General features: G+C 42.1%; 4 protein-coding genes across 5 annotated transcripts; 3 read left to right on the top strand and 1 right to left on the bottom strand.

Annotated features, from left to right (window-relative positions):
* Positions 1 to 64: 64 nt before the first annotated feature.
* On the bottom strand, positions 65 to 2090 carry LOC103982312 (zinc finger protein CONSTANS-LIKE 16-like). Its single transcript, XM_009399207.3, has 2 exons — positions 681 to 2090; positions 65 to 597 (listed from the first exon to the last, which is right to left on the bottom strand). Exons 1-2 carry the CDS (start codon positions 1662 to 1664, stop codon positions 361 to 363), a joined length of 1221 nt encoding a protein of 406 aa, XP_009397482.2. The 5' UTR covers positions 1665 to 2090; the 3' UTR covers positions 65 to 360.
* Positions 2091 to 6844: 4754 nt separating this feature from the next.
* Positions 6845 to 9865, top strand: LOC135611246 (14-3-3-like protein). The gene is made up of 6 exons (XM_065106791.1): positions 6845 to 7005; positions 7270 to 7708; positions 7822 to 7900; positions 8000 to 8122; positions 9454 to 9570; positions 9655 to 9865. Exons 2-6 carry the CDS (start codon positions 7302 to 7304, stop codon positions 9712 to 9714), a joined length of 786 nt encoding a protein of 261 aa, XP_064962863.1. The 5' UTR covers positions 6845 to 7005; positions 7270 to 7301; the 3' UTR covers positions 9715 to 9865.
* A 1923-nt stretch (positions 9866 to 11788) lies between these two features.
* LOC135608841 (uncharacterized) lies at positions 11789 to 13879 on the top strand. The gene is made up of 2 exons (XM_065101889.1): positions 11789 to 12317; positions 13592 to 13879. The coding sequence occupies exons 1-2, from the start codon at positions 11883 to 11885 to the stop codon at positions 13877 to 13879; spliced, it is 723 nt and encodes a 240-aa protein (XP_064957961.1). The 5' UTR covers positions 11789 to 11882.
* Positions 13661 to 20356, top strand: LOC135611245 (BTB/POZ domain-containing protein At5g60050-like). 2 transcript variants are annotated; one of them, XM_065106790.1, is made up of 5 exons: positions 13661 to 13798; positions 14936 to 15082; positions 16771 to 17527; positions 18691 to 19664; positions 19771 to 20356. In XM_065106790.1, the coding sequence occupies exons 2-4, from the start codon at positions 15063 to 15065 to the stop codon at positions 19660 to 19662; spliced, it is 1749 nt and encodes a 582-aa protein (XP_064962862.1). In that variant the 5' UTR covers positions 13661 to 13798; positions 14936 to 15062; the 3' UTR covers positions 19663 to 19664; positions 19771 to 20356. The 2 variants fall into 2 exon arrangements, with proteins under 2 accessions (XP_064962862.1, XP_064962861.1); XM_065106789.1 differs by having other exon boundaries at positions 18691 to 20356.
* Positions 20357 to 23557: the final 3201 nt, after the last annotated feature.

Below are 23557 nucleotides of genomic sequence, written 5' to 3'. Positions count from 1 at the left end.
AGGACTACAGCAGTAAACCAAGATTAGAATATGGTGCTGTAGATATTATGAGCAAGCATCAAAGTTGAAGAACTGATCAAATAAAGCTTTTTCTTCATCACAATCCTAAAAAATGATAGAATTGCAAAGAAGAAACAAGAGTTACTTGGTCTGTTACATATCATCATCTTCCATTGATGATACTACACCACTTAACATAGAAACGAAAAGAAGCACTAGTAATTGATTGATATGTTAGATATATAGATACATAGATATCAACTTCCATTGATGACTGCTACCCACAATTCCTGCTTGAACTTAGCAATCTGCATTCAAAGAGTTCATTAACTTGGTGGGGTTTCTTTGATTCCTCCTGCTTCATCGGCATGATAAGGCAGGAGCTGCTGCCTGCTTCACGAAGCGGCCCTTCATCCTCGGTCGCTTCTCTGCGTTCAGCTTCCGCACCTCGTACCTTATCTTCTTCGAGAACAGCCTCGTCCGCCGCTTCTCCCGGTACCTCGACACTCTTGCCTCCCTCCCTCCATCCACCGCCGCCATGTGACCCGCCTGTTGATACATCCCTTGCACCTCTCCTCCGCCTCCTGCCTCCGCCACCTGTGACAAGATATTGGCATGTAAGAGGACGGATCACCCGCTAAATGAAGAGGTCGGAGCCAAGCACGGATGCAGTATCTTACCAGGAAGTCCGCCCATGCATCACTCGGGTCGAACTGTGGCCGCTCGCCGTCGGTCCATGGCGAACATCCGTTGGACGACCAGGCAACGATGACAGCCTCGTAGTCCAGCCTCAGTATCGGCCTCCTCTTCGTTGCTGCCTCCTGTGATGGTTTGTGGTCTTTGACTTGGACCGCCATCGTTGCCGTCCGGCTGTCGAAGTCGAGGTCCATCGTGTCCTTCGATAAGGCGATCTCCACTCCGAAACCACAGGCGGCGTCGCCATCCTCCACCTTCACATGCTCCATACCGTCATCCTCCAGCGTTGCGTCCGCTAGGCCCAGCCCGTCGATGCAGAACGAGTGGTCGTCGAGCCCCCGACCGAGCAAGGCCTCCATGTCGGACGCGAACTCCGCAAGGTCCAAGTCCGACGGACGGAAACCCGCGAGGCCATCGGCGGCGGAGACGTGAGCGAAGTCCGCTAGCTGCAGGGCCGGCTTCACGTCGTCCTCAGAAGGGCTGCCATCGTCGACTGGATGCTGGGAGCAGGACTCGATAAGGAGAGGGTCGAGGGTGGGCACGCAGTGGAGGAGTTGCTCCTCCTCGTTGGATCGGTTCTCCTCCGTGGACATCGTCTCGAGGTCGGGCACGAGGGTCTCCACTTTGGCCGCCGCGAGGGCTCGCCCCGGCTTGCCGCGAGGAGTTCGCGGCTTGCGCTTGAAGCCATGCAGCCACGGGGGCATCGAATGATCACCCGACACATCATCCGTCGGGGGCGAAGAAGAGGAGGAGGATGGCGAGGAGCAGGAAGCGGTATCGAGACGGACGCGGCGGTGGCGGCGGGCGAGAGGATTGGCGGAGTGGACTGAGGCATCGCAGGACTGGCAGAGAAAGGCGTCGTCGGCCTCGCAGAACCACCTGGCGCGGCGACGGAGGCAGCTGTCGCAGGCGCGAGCCGTCCTGGCTGCCACGGCACCGGCCGAGCGCTGCTTCTCGGCGTAGCTCATTGCTGGAGGAGAAGTCAATTGGAGAGAAGTGCAAGTAGAGTCATGTTGAGAACCGAAGTAGCCGCGGCAGTTATTTGCGTTAAAAAAGGGTGGGGAAGCGCTTTTGGCGACGTGGCGAGCTGGCACAGGACGAGATGCGGCTACCGGGGCCCGCGTGCGGCTTAACTCGAAACATGATTGGCCGAGATGGTGAGGGCATCCGCTACCTCGGAATGCTATTGGGCGAAAGGTCCATTGGCCGGATTCCGCGCGGGGCCCGCGCGCCGTGGCGGAGCCTTTCGATCGCCCGTCGCCGTCACACTTCTTCCTGAGGAGCTCCGTCCACCTATCTCAAGCGAGACAGGGAACAGGGAATCCCAGTCACTGCTTCCCAACTCCTTGTGAGGGGACTACATGGTCCTTGTCTTTGCCTTCTCCGTCGGCAACGATTGCTCGACGCAACCACCTCTCGGCCCTTCTCCGGTCCCCCACGACCACTGCTAGCTTTGCCGTCGGGATCTGGGAAGGTGAAAAGATTTCATGCCTCCTTTTTTACATGCCATCGGTGTAGCTGCCAGTAATATGGACCTGATCGATTTCATGCACCGTTAGCTTGGAAAAGAAGAAGCTATTGGATGCTTCTTGTTGGGGAAACTTGAAGAGCACAGAGTACAACCTACGGAGTCATGTCATCCGTGGATTTGCAGTATGCCCTGTCCTGCACAGAGTATTGGGTATCTTCGTGTCGCATAATTGTGTCCCTGAAAGAAGTCTCAGATTACTCGTTAGAAAAGAAACTTGAAGTTAAAAAGTGTATCATGTGTTGCATTCATCTTTGTCCATAGAACACATTTCAAGCGTGCATGGATGATGATATGCTTCATTGTAAGTAAACATATAACAAGAAATAAAAACCTTTTGTTTCGAGTACAAGATGACTAGTAGTAAAGATGGATGGCAATAACAGCAGTAAATCTTCCTTAAATTGACACAACTATGCACCTTCTTGATCAAGAACTATGTATCACGTAATGACACCACGGCCAATCAATTTGATGTCTTTATCCACTTGTACGAATGAGATGGCTGCCCCACCAGGAAAAGATGATCTCGTTCCTTCCATACGTGGTTGATCACCAAGGGAGGAGGAGCAGATGCCACTTGTATGAACTGTAGAAAAACACGCAATGCAAATCTTCTGGCACTTCGAGGATTCAGATGGTTAAAGGGCAAGCTCTTTGTTCGTGTGGTGTGGCTGTCAGTGATTCATCAGCTCATGGTGCCCGTTAGCTCCCTGTTCTTATACAGCCAACTCAACAGAAGAGGCCAGCAGAACTGCACAATTATTACTTCCTTTGTGAAGGCTGCATCATTCACAGACCAGACGAGGTCGGAGAATGTGGAGATCCGAGCATGAATATGGTGTATGACAGCTGCATCCTTCTTCATTCTTGTGGGTCTTTCAGTAAGAGCCTTATTCCTTCTTAGCTATCAGCTAATAGATGGCCACAAGGCCACAAGAATACCAAGAGGTCTGCGGTTGCCCACGCGGTCTCAGGAGGCCATCTGAGGAATGCAGTGTTCTGACCAACCCTTGGATGCAAGCATTTCCATGGGAATCCCTACCAAGTGATTGGAATGGTGAGCCAAAAGAAGTAGAAGAGAAATCATTTAAAAGCTGAAGTTCATACCAGAACTAAACATGCTATGTCTAATAGCAACATGTGCTAATGTATAAATCATAAAGGGAGGAAGATTGGGTGCATGTCAAAGAAAAACTTTCAAGGGTTTTTCTTAATTGAAGTATGATCTAACCCAAGGATGAAGTTGAGAACCACAAGAAAAGGAGCCAATTAGATTCTTTTTCCAAGTTTAGACTGAATATGTCGATGGTTCATCCTTCGACAATCAGGATGACAAGATCAAATAGTCTCAAACCTTAAAAAATAATGTATTAAAACATGAATTATAAAATAAAAAATCACAAACTTTTGCTGAAAGAGAAATACAAGAAAGTGAAAAACAAGTAATCAGGAACAACTCACAACATGCTGCGCTTGTAATTTGTAAATGAGTAGCTGAGTTGATAAATAACCTGAAAACATGGTGGTCCATGGCATATAACACTTGCGTCATGATATAATAATTTAGGTCAGGGCACTCTTACAAATTTCTAAGCTATCTCCTCCTTTTTCTTTCTAAGGAAATGGAGAAATTATGGAGACATTCAAAGGCCTAACCCTCATATGAAAATTTGGACTCTAGTATTTGAACTCCCTGAGAACAAAGATTTCAACACTTGAACTCTCCTTTGGTTGAGAGAAGTTTTTGTGTTGCTTGGCTGAGACTACCAAGTTGATCAGTTCAAAAGATGCAGTAATTCTTGTCTGTAAATAAATATATGTACCTTATGAATTTGAAGCTCACGGACTCAAATAATCCTCTGATGGAAGTGTGAAACCACAGTCAGCATCACAGCCCATATTTCACTGGTGGAATACGGTCTGAGAGGGACCATATTTCACTCAATTGTCTTATTCAAGAAAATTCATGTCAACGGAGAGGGACTTGGTCTGTTGTTATTGAGAAATTTTGCATTTATTTTGGTGTCACTAGATTCTCCATTTCGGTAGGAATAACCCACTGCCGTCAATATCCATACTTACCCCAATCACTACAGCCCTGTGGTGACTCCAAGAGCCAAGACAATGTCACTTTCAAAATTGTTAAGCTACTTCTTATCACATTACATTTCTTTCCTGTGCATAAATTACAATTTAAAAACTACCAATGAAATCACATTCTATTTTCTTAATTGTAATAATTATTAATATATCAACTCTGTGCTAAAAAATTGATTGCATGATTATTTGCCCTCCTTGAATGGGGATGGCAAATGGGACAGAGGTCAGTGATTTTACTCATATCATTGCATCTGGTCACTTGAAAAACTGGTCTAGACCCCTCCTAGCTAAAGAAATAATCACATGAAAAATGTTTGGAATCAGTTTTTTTTCTTGATCAGGCTGACATAAATAAATTTATAAAGGGATAAGTTCAAGGTGGAGAAAAGTGATATCGACTTGATCTGACTATAGAAATATATGCTATGATCTCTTAACTATTCATCAGCCAAAGCTGGTCAGATCTAATCCCATGGAACTAATGAAACCAGTGTACTGTGCTTCAAGTTGAAATTGCCATCCTTACCTTCAACTTTATTTTCTGTGAAATGATAGCTAAAACATGGAACAACAGAACAGAGTCAATATACATAAGGACTGGTTATCTCTAACAATGTGGCATTGGTAGTTACGTGATCAGTTGGCGCAGAAGACTTTATTGTTGAATTTTAATTTTGCACTAGTAACTATTTCAAAATTATCTATCTATTCATCCTCCCTATAATCCCCAACCTTACAATTTTTCCAATGCTTATTTCATGGTTATTATGTTAGTCAAAAAATTACATTTTTTATGCCAAACATGCTATAACAAAGCAGATTTTATGAATCAAATCTCACAAACTAAATTTGTAGTTTGAGTTGATGTTACTCTCAAACTAAATTACATACACAGCAAATGCAGTTTAAAATCCAAGGAAACTCAACAAGATAGACCATCCAACTAGCCCCTTGGGATTCACCTTTAGCTGGAACATATACATGTTACAACTGTAATCAACACCCAGTGCAACCTGAGGTCAAGAATTTTGAAGATGAAACCAGAAAGTATGACAAAGGAAAACACACTAATGATCTGCAAATCTTTACAACAATACAGTCTCACAGAGTGAAATCCATTGGAAATTAAGTTAAAACAACATGACGCCAGAATAAACTTTGTATCATATCTAATTTTTCAAAACTACAAAATCAATACAAAATATATAAAAGATTACAAAGATTTCATAAATTAAATGTGAAAATGAAGATGATTTATAGCAGCTCGAATACAATATATTGTGCTTTTCAATATAAATATTACAGTTCATTTGTTGGCAGACTAAGTAGAATGCTTCAGGGTTTCAACTGTAGATTTGCATAACATTGAGAAATGGAACTACTCTTAGACTGTTGTGTAAAATACACTACAATGGATGGAGATTAGAAGATTAAATGCCCAACTACAAAACCAAGAAATATTTCGCAAACTATAATGCATTAGGTTATAGAGTAAGGTATTTCTTGGTCACCATTGTTTCTTCAAGACGTTGGCCTTGTCGAGGCGCCGGATGTAGCAGCCGCAGATGTTGGGGACGACGAGGCGACAGCGAGAAGAACTGCAGTACCGCCATGAAATCGGCGCTCGGCAGTATAGGGTTTTTGGCGGAGAGGCAGGGTTCCCCCAATTCCGCTGTCCATGGCAGGCCCGCAATGATAGACCAGTCCGATTTATGGGCTGGGCCAACTCATCCAATTAAGTAATCGATAAACCGGATCCGGGTATCTCTTAATTGGATTTGATACGAATTTGAATGAAAAAATAGGTACCCGGATCCGATATTGGATTCACATTTAAGTAACTAAATAGTTGGATTCGGACTCAAAGCATAGTGATACTATATTCATTATTGAATGATAATAACAGTGTATCGATTTTTATCAGGTATTTATTTTAATCTATCGCACTTTAAACCTAAGACAATGACTTGGTACATTATATAAGATACCAAACCGGGTTCGGGTTCGGGTTCGGGTTCGTGTACGATTAATCTGAGAACGTAGTAAACGTCATAGAGGGCTTTATGACGTTAGCTCGACGTGTGCGGCGCGGCTGCTGTGGGAGGATAAAGACGCCCGTGACTGGGTGAAACAGGGGATCCTTGCCCACTCCAGTGCCCGGATGACGCGGGCTGTCGGTCAAGTTGGGACCACCACATCGGGCGACTCTGCTTGGCCGCGTTGCCGGTGGACCCAGCGATGAGCGGTTGTCGTGCCTCGTGAGCTGGCCACCCGAAGTCGCCTTCTACTCCGACCACGTATTCGACCCTCCGCCTCCGAAGGACCCCAACACAATACTAACCCTCTATTTCCCAAAAACTCTTTTCCTACTGGTTGTAAATCTACTCCACAGTGCACCTTTCCTTTTATTGGGCAATGACGTGGCCCCAATACTAGTCCAATCACAAGGAGAGTTTGATTGCAGTTACGGAATGCAGGGGTACCAGATGTATTTTTCTGATCCCCATATACCTCTCCAACCCGAGCAACAAATGGAGATCGATCGGGCGGCTTAACTCATCTCGGACAAGAAAGAAGAACCCTAAGCGTCTCGCTTCGGTGGAACGGGAGTCTTCTTGTCGCCCTCGTTGGCTGTGCTTCCACAAGATCCTGTTTACTTGATCGTTTTCTGGAAGGAAGTATGCGATGCATTTGTCTTGATGAGTTAATTCGACGCATGATTTCTTCTTCACAATCGTCAACTCTTCTTCTTGAAATCGAATAGTTGCATCACTTGGGGAAGATTTTAAGATCCTTCTAGCTGATGGATCCGTGTGCCATCTTATTTATTTTCATTACTGGCTCAAAATTGGTCTTCTTTGTTCTAGATTTGGGTGCCTAATGAAGTGTGAATTTGATGATGGGCTAACATTTGATGCCGATCTGGTGTTGCGGATATACAGAGAGGAACTTTCTTGAATAGAGACCTAGCAAAATGTCTCCCGTGGAATCGTCGCGCGAGGGCAATGTGTACATGGCCAAGCTCGCGGAGCAGGCGGAACGGTACGAGGAGATGGTGGAGTTCATGGAGAAGGTGGTGAAGACGATCAACGGGGAGGAGCTCACGGTGGAGGAGCGCAACCTTCTCTCTGTGGCCTACAAGAACGTGATCGGAGCGCGCCGTGCGTCCTGGCGCATTGTCTCCTCCATCGAACAGAAGGAGGAGAGCCGCGGGAACGAGGATCACGTGGCGTTGATCAAGGAGTACCGCGGCAAGGTGGAGGCCGAGCTCAGCAAGATCTGTGATGGGATCCTGAAGCTGCTTGATTCCCATCTTGTCCCCTCCGCCACCGCTACAGAGTCCAAGGTCTTTTACCTTAAGATGAATGGTGACTACCACAGGTTAGAAGAAGCGTATTCCTTTGAGAAAAAGAATAAACTTTGTCAGAAAAGAAGCGTTATTTTCATATTTTAATAATTTGATAATTATGATTTTGCTCTGTTGTTGTGCTTAGGTACCTGGCAGAGTTCAAGACTGGAGCTGAGAGGAAAGAAGCAGCTGAGAGCACGCTTTCGGCTTACAAATCTGCTCAGGTACGTAACATTTACATGCAATTTGTTCTTTACAATCTTTCCAGAAAACATTCTTATAAATTTGGTTCAAATTTGATATTTTGGCAAAATTTTTGACAGGATATTGCTTTAGCTGAATTAGCTTCAACTCATCCGATAAGGCTGGGGTTGGCACTTAACTTCTCTGTGTTCTACTATGAAATTCTTAACTCACCAGATCGTGCTTGCAGCCTTGCGAAGCAGGTTTATCTCACAGATCCCTCCTGTTTCCATATGGTGTCGTGCAATGTTTAGTAAATACTTTAATTGACATTCTATAATAATTCATTATATATTTGACTTGATGTGATGTCTATTTTTCGCTTGCATATGTTTACCTGGAAAAACATGGTATTGCGTCCAAATTGGAGGATAACATATAAAGCACAGGAATCACACTTCATCACCCTATTTGAAGATTGAGTTGGGGATTCAAGAACCTCCAGCGGAAAAACAGCCGCGATGATTCAATTGTTTAAAGCATAAGTAAAATCATGATAAAATTGGTTCAGTTAAGTTGAGTTTATCATTTTTCCATAAAATTTGGCTGATTATCATCACTTTTTTGAAATGATATTTAGGAAATTTTGTTAAAATGATGCATGAAAGCCTTATTCCATATAGACTTCTTTGTTAGTCCGAAAGGAATCATTCTTTTAAAGATCCAGATGACCCATTATACATGATTCGTTGTACAATTTTTCTAAATAGGTGTTTTTATCCTGTAAGGATCTTTTATTGAGAACCCTACCAAGCGTGAGATTTAGCCTATAAAAGGGGCTTTTATAACCTTATAAGAAGTTTAATAATGAGTTCCTGTTAATGGCCAGCTAGCCCCTCTTCTATTGTATACTCATATAATATGTTCCTTGTAGTTATAATCTTCTATCTTGTTTACTGCAATCCTTCCAACCTCACATCTTGTTCTGCATCCTTAGTGATAAATTTCTCTATAATTCTTCTTTCTTCCAGATATTACATGTACAAGATTGGGCTACCTGAACACCATTACTTTGTGTATAAATCAAATGTCCTTTGTTACATCACCAAACACAATATAATTTATTATTGATTCTTATTTATGTGCATTCACGTGAAGACATTTGGCTTCTTGGGAGTGTGGTTCCTCTATTTGTCTAGTCTCTCTTGTGATTATGCATGTGCTTGGATGGTATAATTTGACTTGAATTTCTTCATAGAGGTAATCATACAACACATTTCTATCAGTGTTTGCACATGAACGTGCAGACTTTTAACTGCATATTGTACACACAAATTGAAATAATTTATGTTGACTTTTGCCAAAGAAATGTTATCTTATCTTAACCTGCAACTTGTATTTCTATTCTCATCTTTCATCCATGCATTTCAGAAGTTCGTCCAAGTATCTAGTTTGTTGACTGGGGATCTTTGTTTCTGTTGGTGATCCATTCATTGTATCATCGGATTCCTGGCTTACCAGCTCGTGATCTGATAATTTGGTTGACTCATTTATCAATGTCTTCTTGAACATTCTACTTTGGCATCCTTTTCAGGCATTTGATGAGGCAATATCTGAGCTGGATACATTGGGTGAAGAATCATACAAAGACAGTACTTTGATTATGCAGCTTCTTCGAGACAACTTGACATTATGGACCTCTGATATTACGGTCAGTGTTACTTCCTCTAATTTGTTGGTGCTGAAATCTGTTGACAACAGACGGAGTGTCATCACACTAGTTTTTGCCTGACAGGAGGATGGAGCTGATGAGATCAAGGAAGCTCCAAAGAAGGAATCAGGAGAGGACCAGTGATCACGAATTCAGTTTCTTTCTAATGATATAGGATGTACCTTTTTAAGTAGATGCTTGTGAGGATCCTGTGTGTTCGTTGATGTCTCTCTCCTATGGGTTGAGGACAAACACAATGTTTGAACTAATACCTTCTAAACATTGGTTTCTTGTCTGTTTGTTGTCTTCATGCCTGTTCTACTGAGAGATACATAGGCAGGAGATTAAAATGATTCTGATTTTTGAATTTTTTGTATCAATGTCATTGCATCTAAAAGTTTAAATCGATTTGGATGATTGGGTATAATCTTTAATCTTACATGTGGGAATTAATTAGAGATATAATCTTTAATACTGAGAGACGAGATATGATTTAATTTATATTAGAGATATAATCTTACTGAGAGATACATATAGTTCGATCTTACATGTGGGAATTAATTAGAGATATAATCTTTAATACTTTTAATTTGGATGATTGGGTATGTTTTGACATGATCAATGCCATTACATCTTAAAATTTAAATGAGAGACGAGATATGATTTAATTTATATTTCTGGTAGATTGGATAATCATCTATCATTTGCAACGACCATAGTGACTTCGATGTGTGCAAACTTATATCATCAATGTGTATGATTAACATTCTGCGAATGTTTTTATATGCATGCAAATGGTGCCTTCGATGTGTGCAAACTTATGTCATCAATGCGTATGATTAACACACTGGGAATGTTTTTATATGCATGCAAATGGTGCCTTCGATGTGTGCAAACTTATATCATCAATGTGGATGATTAACATGCTGGGAATGCTTTTATATGCTTGCAAATGTTTTAAGGTTCGCGACATGATTGCTGACGTGAGCTTTGGATGGGTGTAGAAGATGGTTAATTATAGATTTTCATCCTTTTAAGATATGTGTGGATCTTTTATATTTTTAAAAATTATATTAAGATCTCTATACTTGTAAAAAATAAAATATTTAATTTTATTTTTTCACACATGTTGTCAGGTATAGAAAATGATACTAAAATCATAGTTTCGTCCTCTCCTTCTACTTCGTATCCTCCTAAACGATCTTTAAGGGGAGAAAGTTTAATTAAATCTCGAAAGTTTGTTCATCAGAACGAGCTCATCGAGGGTGAAGACTTTAGAATTACTGAAGTTGTCGAGCATATGAGGGGTGAAACAGTTGTTGTTCAAGAATATTATATTGAGCTCCTTGCTGAAAAGCACCAGCAACAACTCTCCCTCGAAGTTATTGAACCGAAGGTTAAGGTACTTAAGTGACAACAGGTGAAGGCCAACATCCGGGAATGGGTCAAAGTAGCAACTGTTGCTAGCATTGAGCTCATGGAGGAGTTTGAGATGAGAGATGATTTAAGGGGATGATGCTACATAAGCGATTGGAGTTGATATGGAGGAGAATAACATTAATCAAGAGGGTGAGCTACATTGGGAGGTACCCGACGATATCGACGTCGTCGAGAGTTTGTCAAGCATTGTAACGTAGAAGATATCGTGATAGTCGTACACGTCAAGATCGACCCAATTATCGATGAATTTGTGAGGGACGAAGTACATGGCCTTCTTCCATGCCCTCGTAGCAACATCGATCTCACCGTTAAACTTGAAGTCGTTGGGGGAGGTCTCCTTTCTCTAAGAGAGCCAAGAGCTTATAGTGTACGATGAAGGTAGCCTTGATTTTGAAGAGGGCCAAGGAAAAATACAAGAGGAAAGATAAATAGAATAGGATAGCAAAGTTGGAGAGGAGGATGAAGTAGAAGTAGGATAAAGAAGCTTTTATATAAGAGTAAATTACCTTTTTATCTTTTTTTATAATGTTATTTACAACACAGAATATCTTTCGCTCGTAGAATTAACTGCATAAAGAGAAACGGATTAAATGTTTCACTTTTATAAATATATAAATTTTTTTAATATAATTTATTAAAATAAAAAAAATAAAAATATTTAATATAATTAATTATAGGAGTAATATGTAATTAGCCGACTGTGTTGTATGTCGGAAACTAAGTCCAGTCGGTCCCTTCGGTCACACTAACGTAACCGCCGTTATCTCATACCATTTTACTCATTTGTGATTCCATCCCAGGATAACGTGATCCAATCCCTGCGCCTTCCTTGACGCTTGTGCTACCCGAAGTCACCGAAGGCGAACGTGCAGATGGCGGCCGCCATCTCGAGGAGCGGCGCGGCGCTCTTCATCTCTACCATCAATACCCGCCTCCATTACAATAAGATGGTCTCCGTCTCTGCCCGTTGCTTCTCCATCGTCCGCTCCCACGGGACCTTCACCGGTCGCCACTACTCGCTCCTCCGCTCATCCCGAACGGCGAGAGTATACTGCTCCGACTCCCCTCAGTCGACGGCCGCCGAGGCCGCCAGTGCGACGGCGGAGGAAGGCGCTCCTCCTGGTCCCCCTCCGGACCCGCTTCGTGAGTCGGCCGACTCGCTGGACATCCGGGTCGGGCGCATCCTCAAGGCGTGGAGGCACCCCGAGGCCGATTCCCTGTATGTGGAGGAAGTAGACGTCGGCGAGCCGGAGCCGAGGACCATCTGTAGCGGTCTCGTCAACTACATTCCTTTGGAGCACCTCCAGGTTTTATTCTTTTCTTTCACCCCTTGTTTTTGATCGCCATGTGTTTGTATATATGCTTGTAATGTAAAACGGTGCTTAACATAGCGGGCACATGGTTATACATCCAATCGTCCTGTATTTTTAGGTGCGCCCTGATATTGGTGGTTTATCTTTTAATGCCAATTGAGAATCTTGGTGAAACTTGGGTTTTGATTTATGAATTAGTTGTGTGCTAATCCTTCTTGGAGTTCGTTACAGATGTTTACAATCAAAATTTTGCAGTGGGTTTAGCTTTCACCGGCTGCGGTAATCACTAAAAACTGGTTAATGTTCTTGTGCTTCAAACAGTCAAAAGACGGATAGTGAGCAATCAGATTTTATAACGGTTATGATTAGGAACACACAGGGTGGAGGTGTATGTGAGTATGTTTTGCTCTATAATTTCATTGAGATGACCTCATTACACAGTGTAGAATTATTCATGTTAGAGACTTTTTTCTGAGATGGATTAGTAGTAATTGTCTTCTTTAACACCATAAAAAAATTCATTTTATCCCATGTATGTGACATAGAAATTTGCATTCACTTATCTCTTCTTTTCTAATTTTTATGGCTATCCATTGTTCTTGAAATCTAAATAGCCTGAGTAATAGTTCATTTGATTTTCTTATTGGTCTTCTCCTGTGTGTCTCCATTTTCTAGGTTGTGTTGAGTAGGTTACTGTATCACTAATAAGATTCACCTGGCTTTTATGTTTTCTCTTAAGATGCAGCTGCCATACACTTAGCCATTGTGATTTTTTTTCTCCTTTTGTTATCTGATTGGAGTCTGTAATCAAGAAGTGTGCTTAGTTTTTTCTTTCATTTTCTGTGTGTACATGGATTTTCTATCATGACATCCATTGAGCGTCATATTAAATCAAGAATCTTTCTCTTCATTAACATTTTCACATCCATTGAGCGTCATATCTAAATATGGAATGGAGATTCAACTAATTGTACATACTATATTGTGAAGGTGATTAATCATGAGAACAAAAAAAGGAGTGAACTGATAAATTGCTTTTAACTACCTTGCTCGGAAGAATTGTTATGGCTTACAATGTTTTATAGCGACTTTGACTACAAACAAAGGAAAAATGTGCCATTTGCTTTTTTTCACCCATATTCTGAATTCTCCTCGCTAGTCAGACTCTTTGATTGGTTGATGCAGAACAAGTGCAATTTCTACTGTGATAAGAAATAGCTTTTATTACTAAAAGATACTGAAGTAGCTATTGATGTGTTCATGTGCAGGACATCAAAGTTGTCGTTCTTGCTAACCTGAAGCCCAGGAACATGCGAGGAATCAAGTCAAATGGAATGCTTATGGCTGCTTCTGATGAATCTCATGAAAATGTTGAGCTTCTTATACCTCCCGAAGGTTCAATCCCTGGTGAAAGAATTTGGTTCGGCTCAGAGGATGACAAAGATAAGCAACCCGATGCTGCATCTCCTAATCAGGTAAGGCCTTTGGATATCAGGATTTTTAACCTTCTGTATACTGTTACTTATGTGACAGCATATAATCCAACGGCATATTGACACTATGTGGATACCTTATGACTATTTTAGCTGCATATAGGTAGCATAGGTCCATTCCTTAGCTTCTTGAAAAATTTGGATTAAAGATTAATGATATCTATTTTTGGTGTCTTAATATGTGAATGCCTTTTATACACCCCCTTATAATCGGAAAATGAGTTACCACAATTACAAAATTATGATGATGTAGACATTTTATTAACCTTTCCCATCACTATGTTGGGTTGTTCCATTGGCATTTGTCCTTATCTATCTCTATCAGATGTATATTGCTCCCTGTAGCAGACTTGCCAAATTCTCATACAGGAGGTTTTCTGTTTGTGAACGACCATAGAAGGTTGCTTTTCAATTGCATGGCTGATCAAGGTGCATCAGTTTTTGAATAGTTGGTTTCCTGTCTCCTAATTGTTTAAAGTTCTTATTCTGAAAAGTTAATTTTGATGGTTGAAAAAGATGGATAGTTGGCTTCAATTTTTCAGGGGCAACTTCATATGTATTCTTAAAAGTTGCAAATATCATGATGCTTCCTATAATTTTTATATTCTTTCATATATATGCACCCCCCCTAAAATACTTATTTAGTTATACTGATTTATGATTAAATATACTCCCAGAGACTAAAAGATATTGATTCATGACCTTCTCAGTTTTTTTTTCAACTATGCTGGCTTGCAGCATGATTCTGGACAATGTGTCCATATGATGCAATATGTTGTGGCAGTTTTTATCAGCTAGGCTGGCTTGCAATATGAATTTAGATAATAGTGTCTCTTGTGGATCATTTATGGATGCACATGAGACTTCATTTTTGATGGACCATATAGCCTATTTGAAAGGTTTAGCAAAGTAAGTTTGTCTTATTTGTGGCAGCAAAGAAATAGTTTTCTTTCCCAACTAAATCAACTTCAGTCTCATGGGAAATGTAACTTGTTCGATGGTCTTGCCAACTATGTTGTGGGCTTCGACATGCTAATGTTGTTGTTGCTGATGAGATGTTTGACAATATTGCTTGCTGTTCTTTGGGCATTTACCGTCTGCTCCCTTGCCACGCCACAGGTCCAAAAGAAAAAGATATGGGAGTCTGTTCAACCTCATCTGAAATCCACAGATGATTGTGTGGCTGTTCTGGGCATCCACCCTATGAGGACATCTGGAGGCATGGTTACATGTAAAACTTTGAAGAATGCAAGGATATCCTGAACGGTATGCTTCTGTTGCCTCCAGGCTTAGGAGTCTATTTATCTGCACATCTCGAAATCTTGTTTCAAGTATGTTGTCATAAACATCGCTATGCTCTTGACATGGAGATTTTGGTTCTCATGAGTTTTATGATTGGTTTTTAATATGTGTCTGGTCATTAATGTCTGTCACTATGCCCCTATGTTATAGTTTTTGATTCGTAGAAGAGTTAGGGAAAAAGATTTTGACATTACCATTAAAAATAATGTGGTTGGAACTTTCTTCTTGTTCATGTTGAAGTTCGACTTTATGTTTACCACACTTTTTATATCGGTAAGGTTGCTATCACTTTGTGCAATTTATCGGAGAACTGTGTCACAGATTCAAATTCCTATTACCATCATAATAGCACACAATTCTACCTGCTCTTATTTCTGATTTGAAGTGAATCTGACTAATATATATTCTTTAACCTTTTGCTCACAAGATTGATGTACCAATGCCAATGTATCTATTGTGTCACATGAAGAGATGAACATATGCAAGAACCACATAACATCTGATTGTGGAATTTTATTACATGAGATGGCTTCAGTGTCACACTGTGTAGGAGTTTTCAGCAGGTTGAGGATGGTATATTCTCCCACTTTCCCTCTCTCCTCTTTCTTCTCCTGATGACTTTGCCTTGGCATCTCTCTGGCCTATTCTCCCTTATCATCTTCTTCCCTTTCTCATTTTCTTTCTCCTTGTATGTTCTCAAGGTTGCATTTTCCCATGATCACTATTTCTGTTCTTTGATATTATTATATTTTGTTAAGAACATAAGTATCTAGGTAATATCTCATCTACTAGCTTAAGTTTTTAAATGAAATGATATTGAAAAAAAATTAAGATCATGTGTTCAAGAGTTATACAGGTATAAAGAATACAAATATAAAGCATGAGGAGAGGAAAAAATTAGTGACACTGAAGAAATAAATAAACTTCATTTCTGAACCAGAAGTATAATGACTGCCACAGTCTAGCATGCTTTCTGTCATGCCTAGGAGGAGATGATGGAGACAGTATTGAACTGAAGTGATTGTTTTGATGCATAAAGATGGTGTAACTGTGGAGTATCACCATGGAATAGTGTTGATGAGAAGCTTGGAGGCCAAGTGCAATGAGAGGCAATCCATTCCATCTAGGACTGAAGATGGACAAACTTGAAACTTTGGAAGCTTTTGATGTAAGTAGGTTGATTTGTTTGTACACAAACACAAGGACAACAGCAAATGGCTTGTGCATGAACCATTGGTTAATAAGGACAGCTGAGCTGATGGGATGTGACTGATATTAGAATCATTGATGCAATGAGGCCAGAAGAGATACTGTGATGTGACTCAGAGCCAACATGTTCAATGTTGAACTCTCTCCATGCAAATACTGTGTAAATACTTTGTCATGTCACTATCCATTGCAGCCATCATTGTTGTTAATACTATATAAACCAATGGCTTTGAGTTGTGCTGTAGTATTACTTGCTCTAACCACTACGATAGTCAATATATTTCCTCAAGGGTTTATAATGACAGCAAACAGCCCTCTCAATGAGCTGCTTTGGAGACATGTTATACGTGTCGATCTATGGTTGGTGGGTTGAGTTGTTCTGTGTTCTTTGTCGTCACAGAGGATCAAAAATGAGTGACACGTTATTTTCGCTGTCTCGGCAGTCTTGATATTATAACAGACGGATCCGCTCACCGTCGTGAGAATAATCCTTCGTGGACCTCTAACATTCTCTTTAAGGCGTCGTTTTCGAGGCTGTTCGGACGAGACGCCGCTGTAAGCTCTTCTCCAGATTACGACCGGCGGAGGCGGAGGCGGAGGAACACCCGGACCCGCGATCTCGCTCGTGCCCGCATGGCGGCTGTGGCGGAGAACCTGTTGAAGTCCGGCGAGGTCTCTGCCATGATACGCCAAGGCTTCATCTCCTCCCCCGGTCTCTCCCCCACTTCATCTCCTCCGCCGGCTTCCCTCAGCCCTGCTAGCCCTTCCCCTCCGCGCCCTTCGTTTCCGTCCCCCAAGACTTCCACGCTCTTCGAGATGATGTCACAGGAGGGCGTCCCCCACCGGACCTACCCCCCGCCGCGGCAGCCCTCCGGCGACCAGAATCGGCTCCGTCTGCAGGAGAAGATCGCGGCGATCCTCGCCAGGGAGGGCCCCGGCGACATGGAGCTCTCCGTCAGCTCCAGCGACGGGTTCCGTGTGACGGTGACGGCCCACCGCCGGGTACTGGCGGCGCGGAGCCGATTCTTCGCGGAGAAGCTGGCGGGGGTCGGCGGCCGGCCGGGGCGCCCGGTGGCGGTGGAGATCTGCGAGTGCGACGACGCGGAGGCGTACGTGGAGGCGGTGGGGCTCATGTACTCGGGCGATCCCAGGCGGAGTCTGGCCGGCGAGGACGTGGACAAGGTTCTTGGATTGCTCAAGGTAACTACACGTTTCTCTCGTAATTCTTTCTTCTTTTACCCCCAAATCTTTTAGCTAAAGAGATTGATCGAAGAATGAGGGATTGTTTGTGCTCTCTTTTGTTTCCGAATCAGATTCCTGCAAGAAAATTAACTTATCTTTTTAGGGTTTGAAGAAAGCAAACCAAAAAAGATAAGAACTCTTTTCTACATTCCCTTATAAACCTTTAAGCGTTTTGCAAAGTAGACACTTTGCTTTCAACACATGTACTCTTCACGGCAGATGACGATTAACCAAAAGGTTGATGTAGACAAATGGATCGACAAGCTTGGACTAAAAATATAAGTAATCACAATTCATCAATGAGTTGATGCTGATGTGGCAGCAAACGTGGCAGCTTACATGGCATCAACATGGCACTTCTCGGCCCTGCCCAAGGTTGATGAGTACCATAGCTGCATGCCAAGTGGTGCCGATGCGGCTAACATATCCACACGGGTGCCATGTTGGCACCAACTCGGATTTATCCCATGTCGGCTAACATCATACTATTTTTTACCCCACATCAACATTGAGGTCAAATGTACTGGGTTTGCTAAGGGCCAGCAATGCAGCATTTGTCTATGTCAACCAACCATTACTGACCAGAATGAATGGATAGGGTAAATAGTTCATTTGTTGTAAGTTCATGTACCAGCAGAGCCAAATTTTATGCACATCAGTATGTTTCTTTGCAAGAAGATCAAATTTGAGGGTCGTCCTTTCACTGGTGTTCGATGAATCTTAACTGAAATACAACACTTTGGAATTTCTTATAGCTGCTTTTAGTATGTCAAAATTGATATTGAGTTGTGTAAAAGGAACATGCACTCTAATTTGCACAGTGATGAAGTAATGTGTGATTGCCATCGAATAATTGAAGAAACAAAGTGGGTACACATTTAGTTGGGGCATTCTTAATGTTCTGTTTTTGGAGTTGGTTCTGCTGTGGGATTGATATAATCTAAATAGGAAGAACAGAAGTTGTTTACTTATGTTTCTTGCAGTTTACATTGTGTCAAATAGTTTCTTTTATGTTTGAATGCAATAAGTAGAATCATCTCCTTTTGCATCAATAAACTGAGAAGTATCTCCTTAAGGTTGCAGCGCAGAAAGTAACACATCTCTTTTGAATCTGCACTCAGGTTTCTGTGGATATACAATTTGATGATGGAATTTTGGCATGCCTCGACTACTTGGAAGCCATTCCTTGGTCTGAGGCTGAGGAGGAGAAGGTAGTATCTACCCTTGGCAAGCTTCAGATTCAGCAGGTCTGTGAACCAATCAGAGGAATCCTGCAAAGAGTCTCAGTGGAGCCATCTACTTCTGCAAATACTGACTCCATATACCTAGGGATTCTTGATGGTGTTCTACAAGCCAAAGATAAGAAAGCTCGGCGAGACATGAAAGCCTTAATAGCTCGTTTGCTCAGAGAAGACCTAGATCAAAGCAATATGCACTTCAACAAGCTTGAGATCTCAAGGGAAACCCTCTACCACCTGTGCCATAAATGCCTTGATTGTCTTTTGCGGCTCTTGTCCGAGGCTGCAAATTTTGGTGAAGGTCACGGGGATCGAGCCTCCTTGATGGGTGAGGTTGCTCGAGAAGCTGACAATGTGCAGTGGCTTGTTGATATTCTGATAAACAAGAGGATTGCTGATGAATTTGTGGCTCTGTGGGCTGATCAGAGTGAGCTCTCTACCTGGCATTCCAAGATACCATGCTTGTATAGATTTGAGATCAGCAGGATCACTGCTCAGTTGTGCATTGCGATTGGGAGAGGGCAGATTCTGGTGACAAAGGACGCAAAAATTTCTCTTCTAAGGACATGGCTGGAAGCGCTTTACGAAGATTTTAGTTGGATGAAGAGAGCTTGCAGGATGTTCGACAAGAAGTTGATAGAGGATGGGCTCTCTGCAACCATCTTAACATTACCCATGGCAGAACAACAAGAAATCTTATTGAGATGGTTTGATTGTTTTCTGAGCAAAGGCGACAATTGCCCCAACATCCAGAGAGCCTTTGAGGTGTGGTGGAGGAGAGCCTTCTTTAGACAGTTCACAGGGGATCAAGATCACTTGCAGCCGCAGATTGTTGTTTCTGATGAACAAACGTGAAGGTAATCTTTCTAAAGTTTACTGTATCAGCTCAATGATTTGGATAGTCATTGGTGTAGACATGTAGATAAAGGTCTTATTTCTCCATTGTTCATCTGCTTCTGTTAGAAGTAAATAGGGTTCGCCCTTTTCGGACCCTGCATTGGTTGGTGGGAGCATCGCGCATCGGTATCACCCTACCTTATGTTTTAATTGCAGTCATTCTTTTAGATTCATTTTGGGCTGTCACATGGATGAGAGATGCAAGGGTTTTGAGCATGATTTTGTTCTGACAATGGTACTTTGTTATCACATGATAGTTCTCATAGTTTGTGTTGGAAGGAAAAGCATAGTGCAATATAAGGGCACTGTTTTGATTTCTTGAGATAGTGGAGATAAAGGTTCCTAAGACCTACTTGCTCAAGAGAATGACGTCACATCCTTGTTCCAGAAGAATATGGATTAGAGGAAAGGAAAAGAAGAGGATAGCAAGTAATAATATGCTTTGCTGGAATCCATAGGATTAGACACATGGTTATTAGCATTGATCTGAGGAAGAAAAGAACCGGTGAATATGAGAAACCTCTCTCTCAGATAATCATCTAGCAGCCTGTTGTATAATTTGAAGAAGATTAATGAGACTTGGTCATTGGATTATCAAGGACATCATCTGCTGTATTATTCACTTCTAATTGTTCTTTTTTCTTGCTTTTTATGGTGCAGAAGTGTTTTTTTATTTCCTTTTTTTCATCCGAACATTACACAAATCTGCATAAACTGTGACAGGATTATTTTTTCTTTCTCTGCATCTCTTATCAAAATTTAAAGTGGGGTAGGGAATATGTTAGTGGTCAATTACTATTTGACATTTGTCATCATCTTTCATCCATCCGCCCGTATGGATAATAGTCCAAGGAGGCGGTTCGGATATGTCTCTTTTTTCTCGCCCATTTGGCCAAAACATCAAAAGAGGATGTTGGGGCAATTGTAAGTTATCCCTTTCGCAAATCAAGTATAAAAGTTGTCGATGTTGTGTTGATGGACTCTCTTTTCGAGAAAATCTCATACCCGAGAAAGGACCTCAGTCTAATTTGAATGTCAAAGGGATTGGGTTAGGAAATTTTTTTCGACATCAGTCTTAGTGCAAGCGGTGCCTCGGAAGCTCGACCCTCAACCTTGGAACCACCTTAGAGTCATTTAAAAACTATCTCGGATCCACTTTGGACACTCCTACACCCTCGGGTTTGGATCATGTCAAGTTGACTCGGATGTTGACGATGAAATCTCTTAATGTTTTGGTGCTACAAGGAGAGTCTAATATTACAAGAACGTCTACCCACATATCTACTTAATAAACATTCTAGCGATGAGACCCTACCTCCAACCCACAAAACTTTTATTCGAGGGGAACAACTGCCATTCTTTTCGTATGTGGATGCATCCACTTCGGTAAATATGCCCACGAGGTATCGACGTCTATTTAATGATCCAAGCTTCTTGCTCCCGAGGATGAATTCGAGCCACCTACTCATCCCCGTCAAGGTGTTTCTGAACCTCACCCATTAGGTGCAGACGCTCATAAGCATGATGCGGGCTACTCCCTAACCATGATATTCAGTGCATTGTCGTACCATCGTTATGCTCTACCCGAATTGGAGATCTAATTGGTGGATTCGATGGATGACTCCTTAAGGATTCAACTATGGCAAATGGACCAATGCTTAGACGAGACACGATGGGAGTTCCAATAGTCTGGGGGGAGCATCTAGTCAATCCCACCTCGAGTCGGTCCCAATTCACTTAGAACATCCAAGAGGAACCAATCCGAGCAACTTCTATCTCCCATCGCTAGAAGCCTTTAATGGCAGTTCCGATCCATTTGAACACATTATTACCTTCCACACCCAGATGTCTCTCTGTGGCACCTTGAATGCTCTGATGTGTTGCGCATTCCCGAGAACGCTACTCGTTTGAAGCCACTCTCAATCGACTCCTTTGCCCAGCTTGCAAAGGAGTTTAAACTATACTTCCTTGAAAATATACACTCGAGGCCATCGATGACAATGTTACTTGAGCTTAAGCAAGGGGAGGAGGAGACACTCTCTGACTTCATCACTTATTTCACTAACGAAATTTAAGGTGTGCAAGAAGTCCATTCGTCACTCATGATTCAAGCCTTCATGATGGGGCTCGGACCCTCTCACCTTTTTTGTTCATTGGTGGATAGGTTGTCGACAATTGTACTCGAGGTCCTCCAAAGGGCCAACCAATACATAGCCACCGAAGCGATGATCTCAAGTAAGCACAAGGAGACGCACAATAGGCCGTCGTGGTAAGAGCGACTATCGTTAGCTCCAACCCCGAGGTCACCTTGGCGAATAAAATAAGATCGACCCGAGTTGACCCCTCTTAAGATGATGAGAATTGATGTTTTTTTTATAGATAAAGGAAAAAGGGTTCTTGAAGGACCCTCAACCGATGAAGACACTATTAGAAAGGAGAGACAGATCTAAATATTATCGCTTCCACCATGATTATGGCCATAATATGGAAGACTGTCATGATTTGAATAAACAAATCGAGGAGCTCGTTCATTGGGGGCACCTCATAAGATTCGTCCGGAGACCTCGGGAACCTTCACCTTGACCTCAAGGCCTTGATGTCATCATTGGTGGACCTGCCTCGAGAGGGGACAATACCTCAAGTCACAAAGCTTATGCCTGAGTCACCATCGAGAAGCACTCAAGGCCAGAAGATGACTCGGAAATAACCTTCAAGGAAGAAGAGATAAAGTATCTCGACCTAAACCATGATAACACCATGGTGGTTTCCATAATTGACACAGGTAACTCCATTGACATCCTCTACTTTGATGCTTTTTAAAAACTTAGGCTCTCGACTAATGATCTCACCCCTATGACTTCTTTGCTAATATGGTTCATGGATGACTCCATCTCCTCTCTCGGGATTATGAGCCTGCACATCATATTTGACGATGAACCATACTCCAAAATTGTGATGACCAAATTTATAGTGGTTAACATTCCCTCAGCGTACAACGTGATCATAGGTCTACTCACACTCAACTGGTTGAGGGTTGTGGTGCTGATATATCACATGGTGATGAAGTTCCCAACAAAAACCGATGTTAGGAAGTTGAGGAGCAACCCGAAGGAGTCTTGCTAGTGCTATTTGATGACAGTCTCCTTACACAAGAAGGCTTGGCCCGAGGTACCACCATTGAACCCCGAGATTTCACTAAACCCCTCCCATATTTGAAGCTAATGGAGTCACTAGTCGAGGAACTTTTGAACAAGGCCCATCCGAATCAGGTCGTCAAAGTTGGGGCAACACTCCTTGAGAAGAAGCGAGTGTAGCTTATCAACTTTCTTAGGAAAAATATCGAGATGTTTGCATGGTCAATGAGAGACATGCTAGGAATATACTCCAACGTGGCCTATCACCACTTAAACATTTCCCTCAAAGTCCGACCTATGAAGCAAAAGCCTCGTAAGTTTGCTCCCGAATACCAGCAAGCGATTAATGACGAGGTGGACAAGCTACTAGAGGAAGGGTTTATTACCCAAGTGAAGTACCCACAATGACTTACTAATGTTGTATCGGTTAAAAAATCTAATAGAAATTGGAGAATGTGTTTTGATTATACCAATTTTAACAAAGCATGTCTAGAGGACAGCTGCCCTCTTTCCCAAATTGATCATCTCGGACCATGAGCTCCTTACCTTCATGGATGTGTTTTCGGGATATAATAAAATAAGGATGGTGCATCGAGATCGGGCACTTACATCCTTTGTCACAGATTAAGGTATATATTGTTGCAAACTCATGTCGTTTGGATTTAAAATATAGGGGCAACATACTAAATGATGACGAATAAAATATTTAAGCACCAAAT

Source organism: Musa acuminata, chromosome BXJ2-4, assembly GCF_036884655.1.
Source record: "Musa acuminata AAA Group cultivar baxijiao chromosome BXJ2-4, Cavendish_Baxijiao_AAA, whole genome shotgun sequence".
Lineage (NCBI taxonomy): Eukaryota > Viridiplantae > Streptophyta > Magnoliopsida > Zingiberales > Musaceae > Musa > Musa acuminata.
Note: the sequence above shows the minus strand (reverse complement) of the source record. Positions and strands in the feature narration are given on the sequence as shown.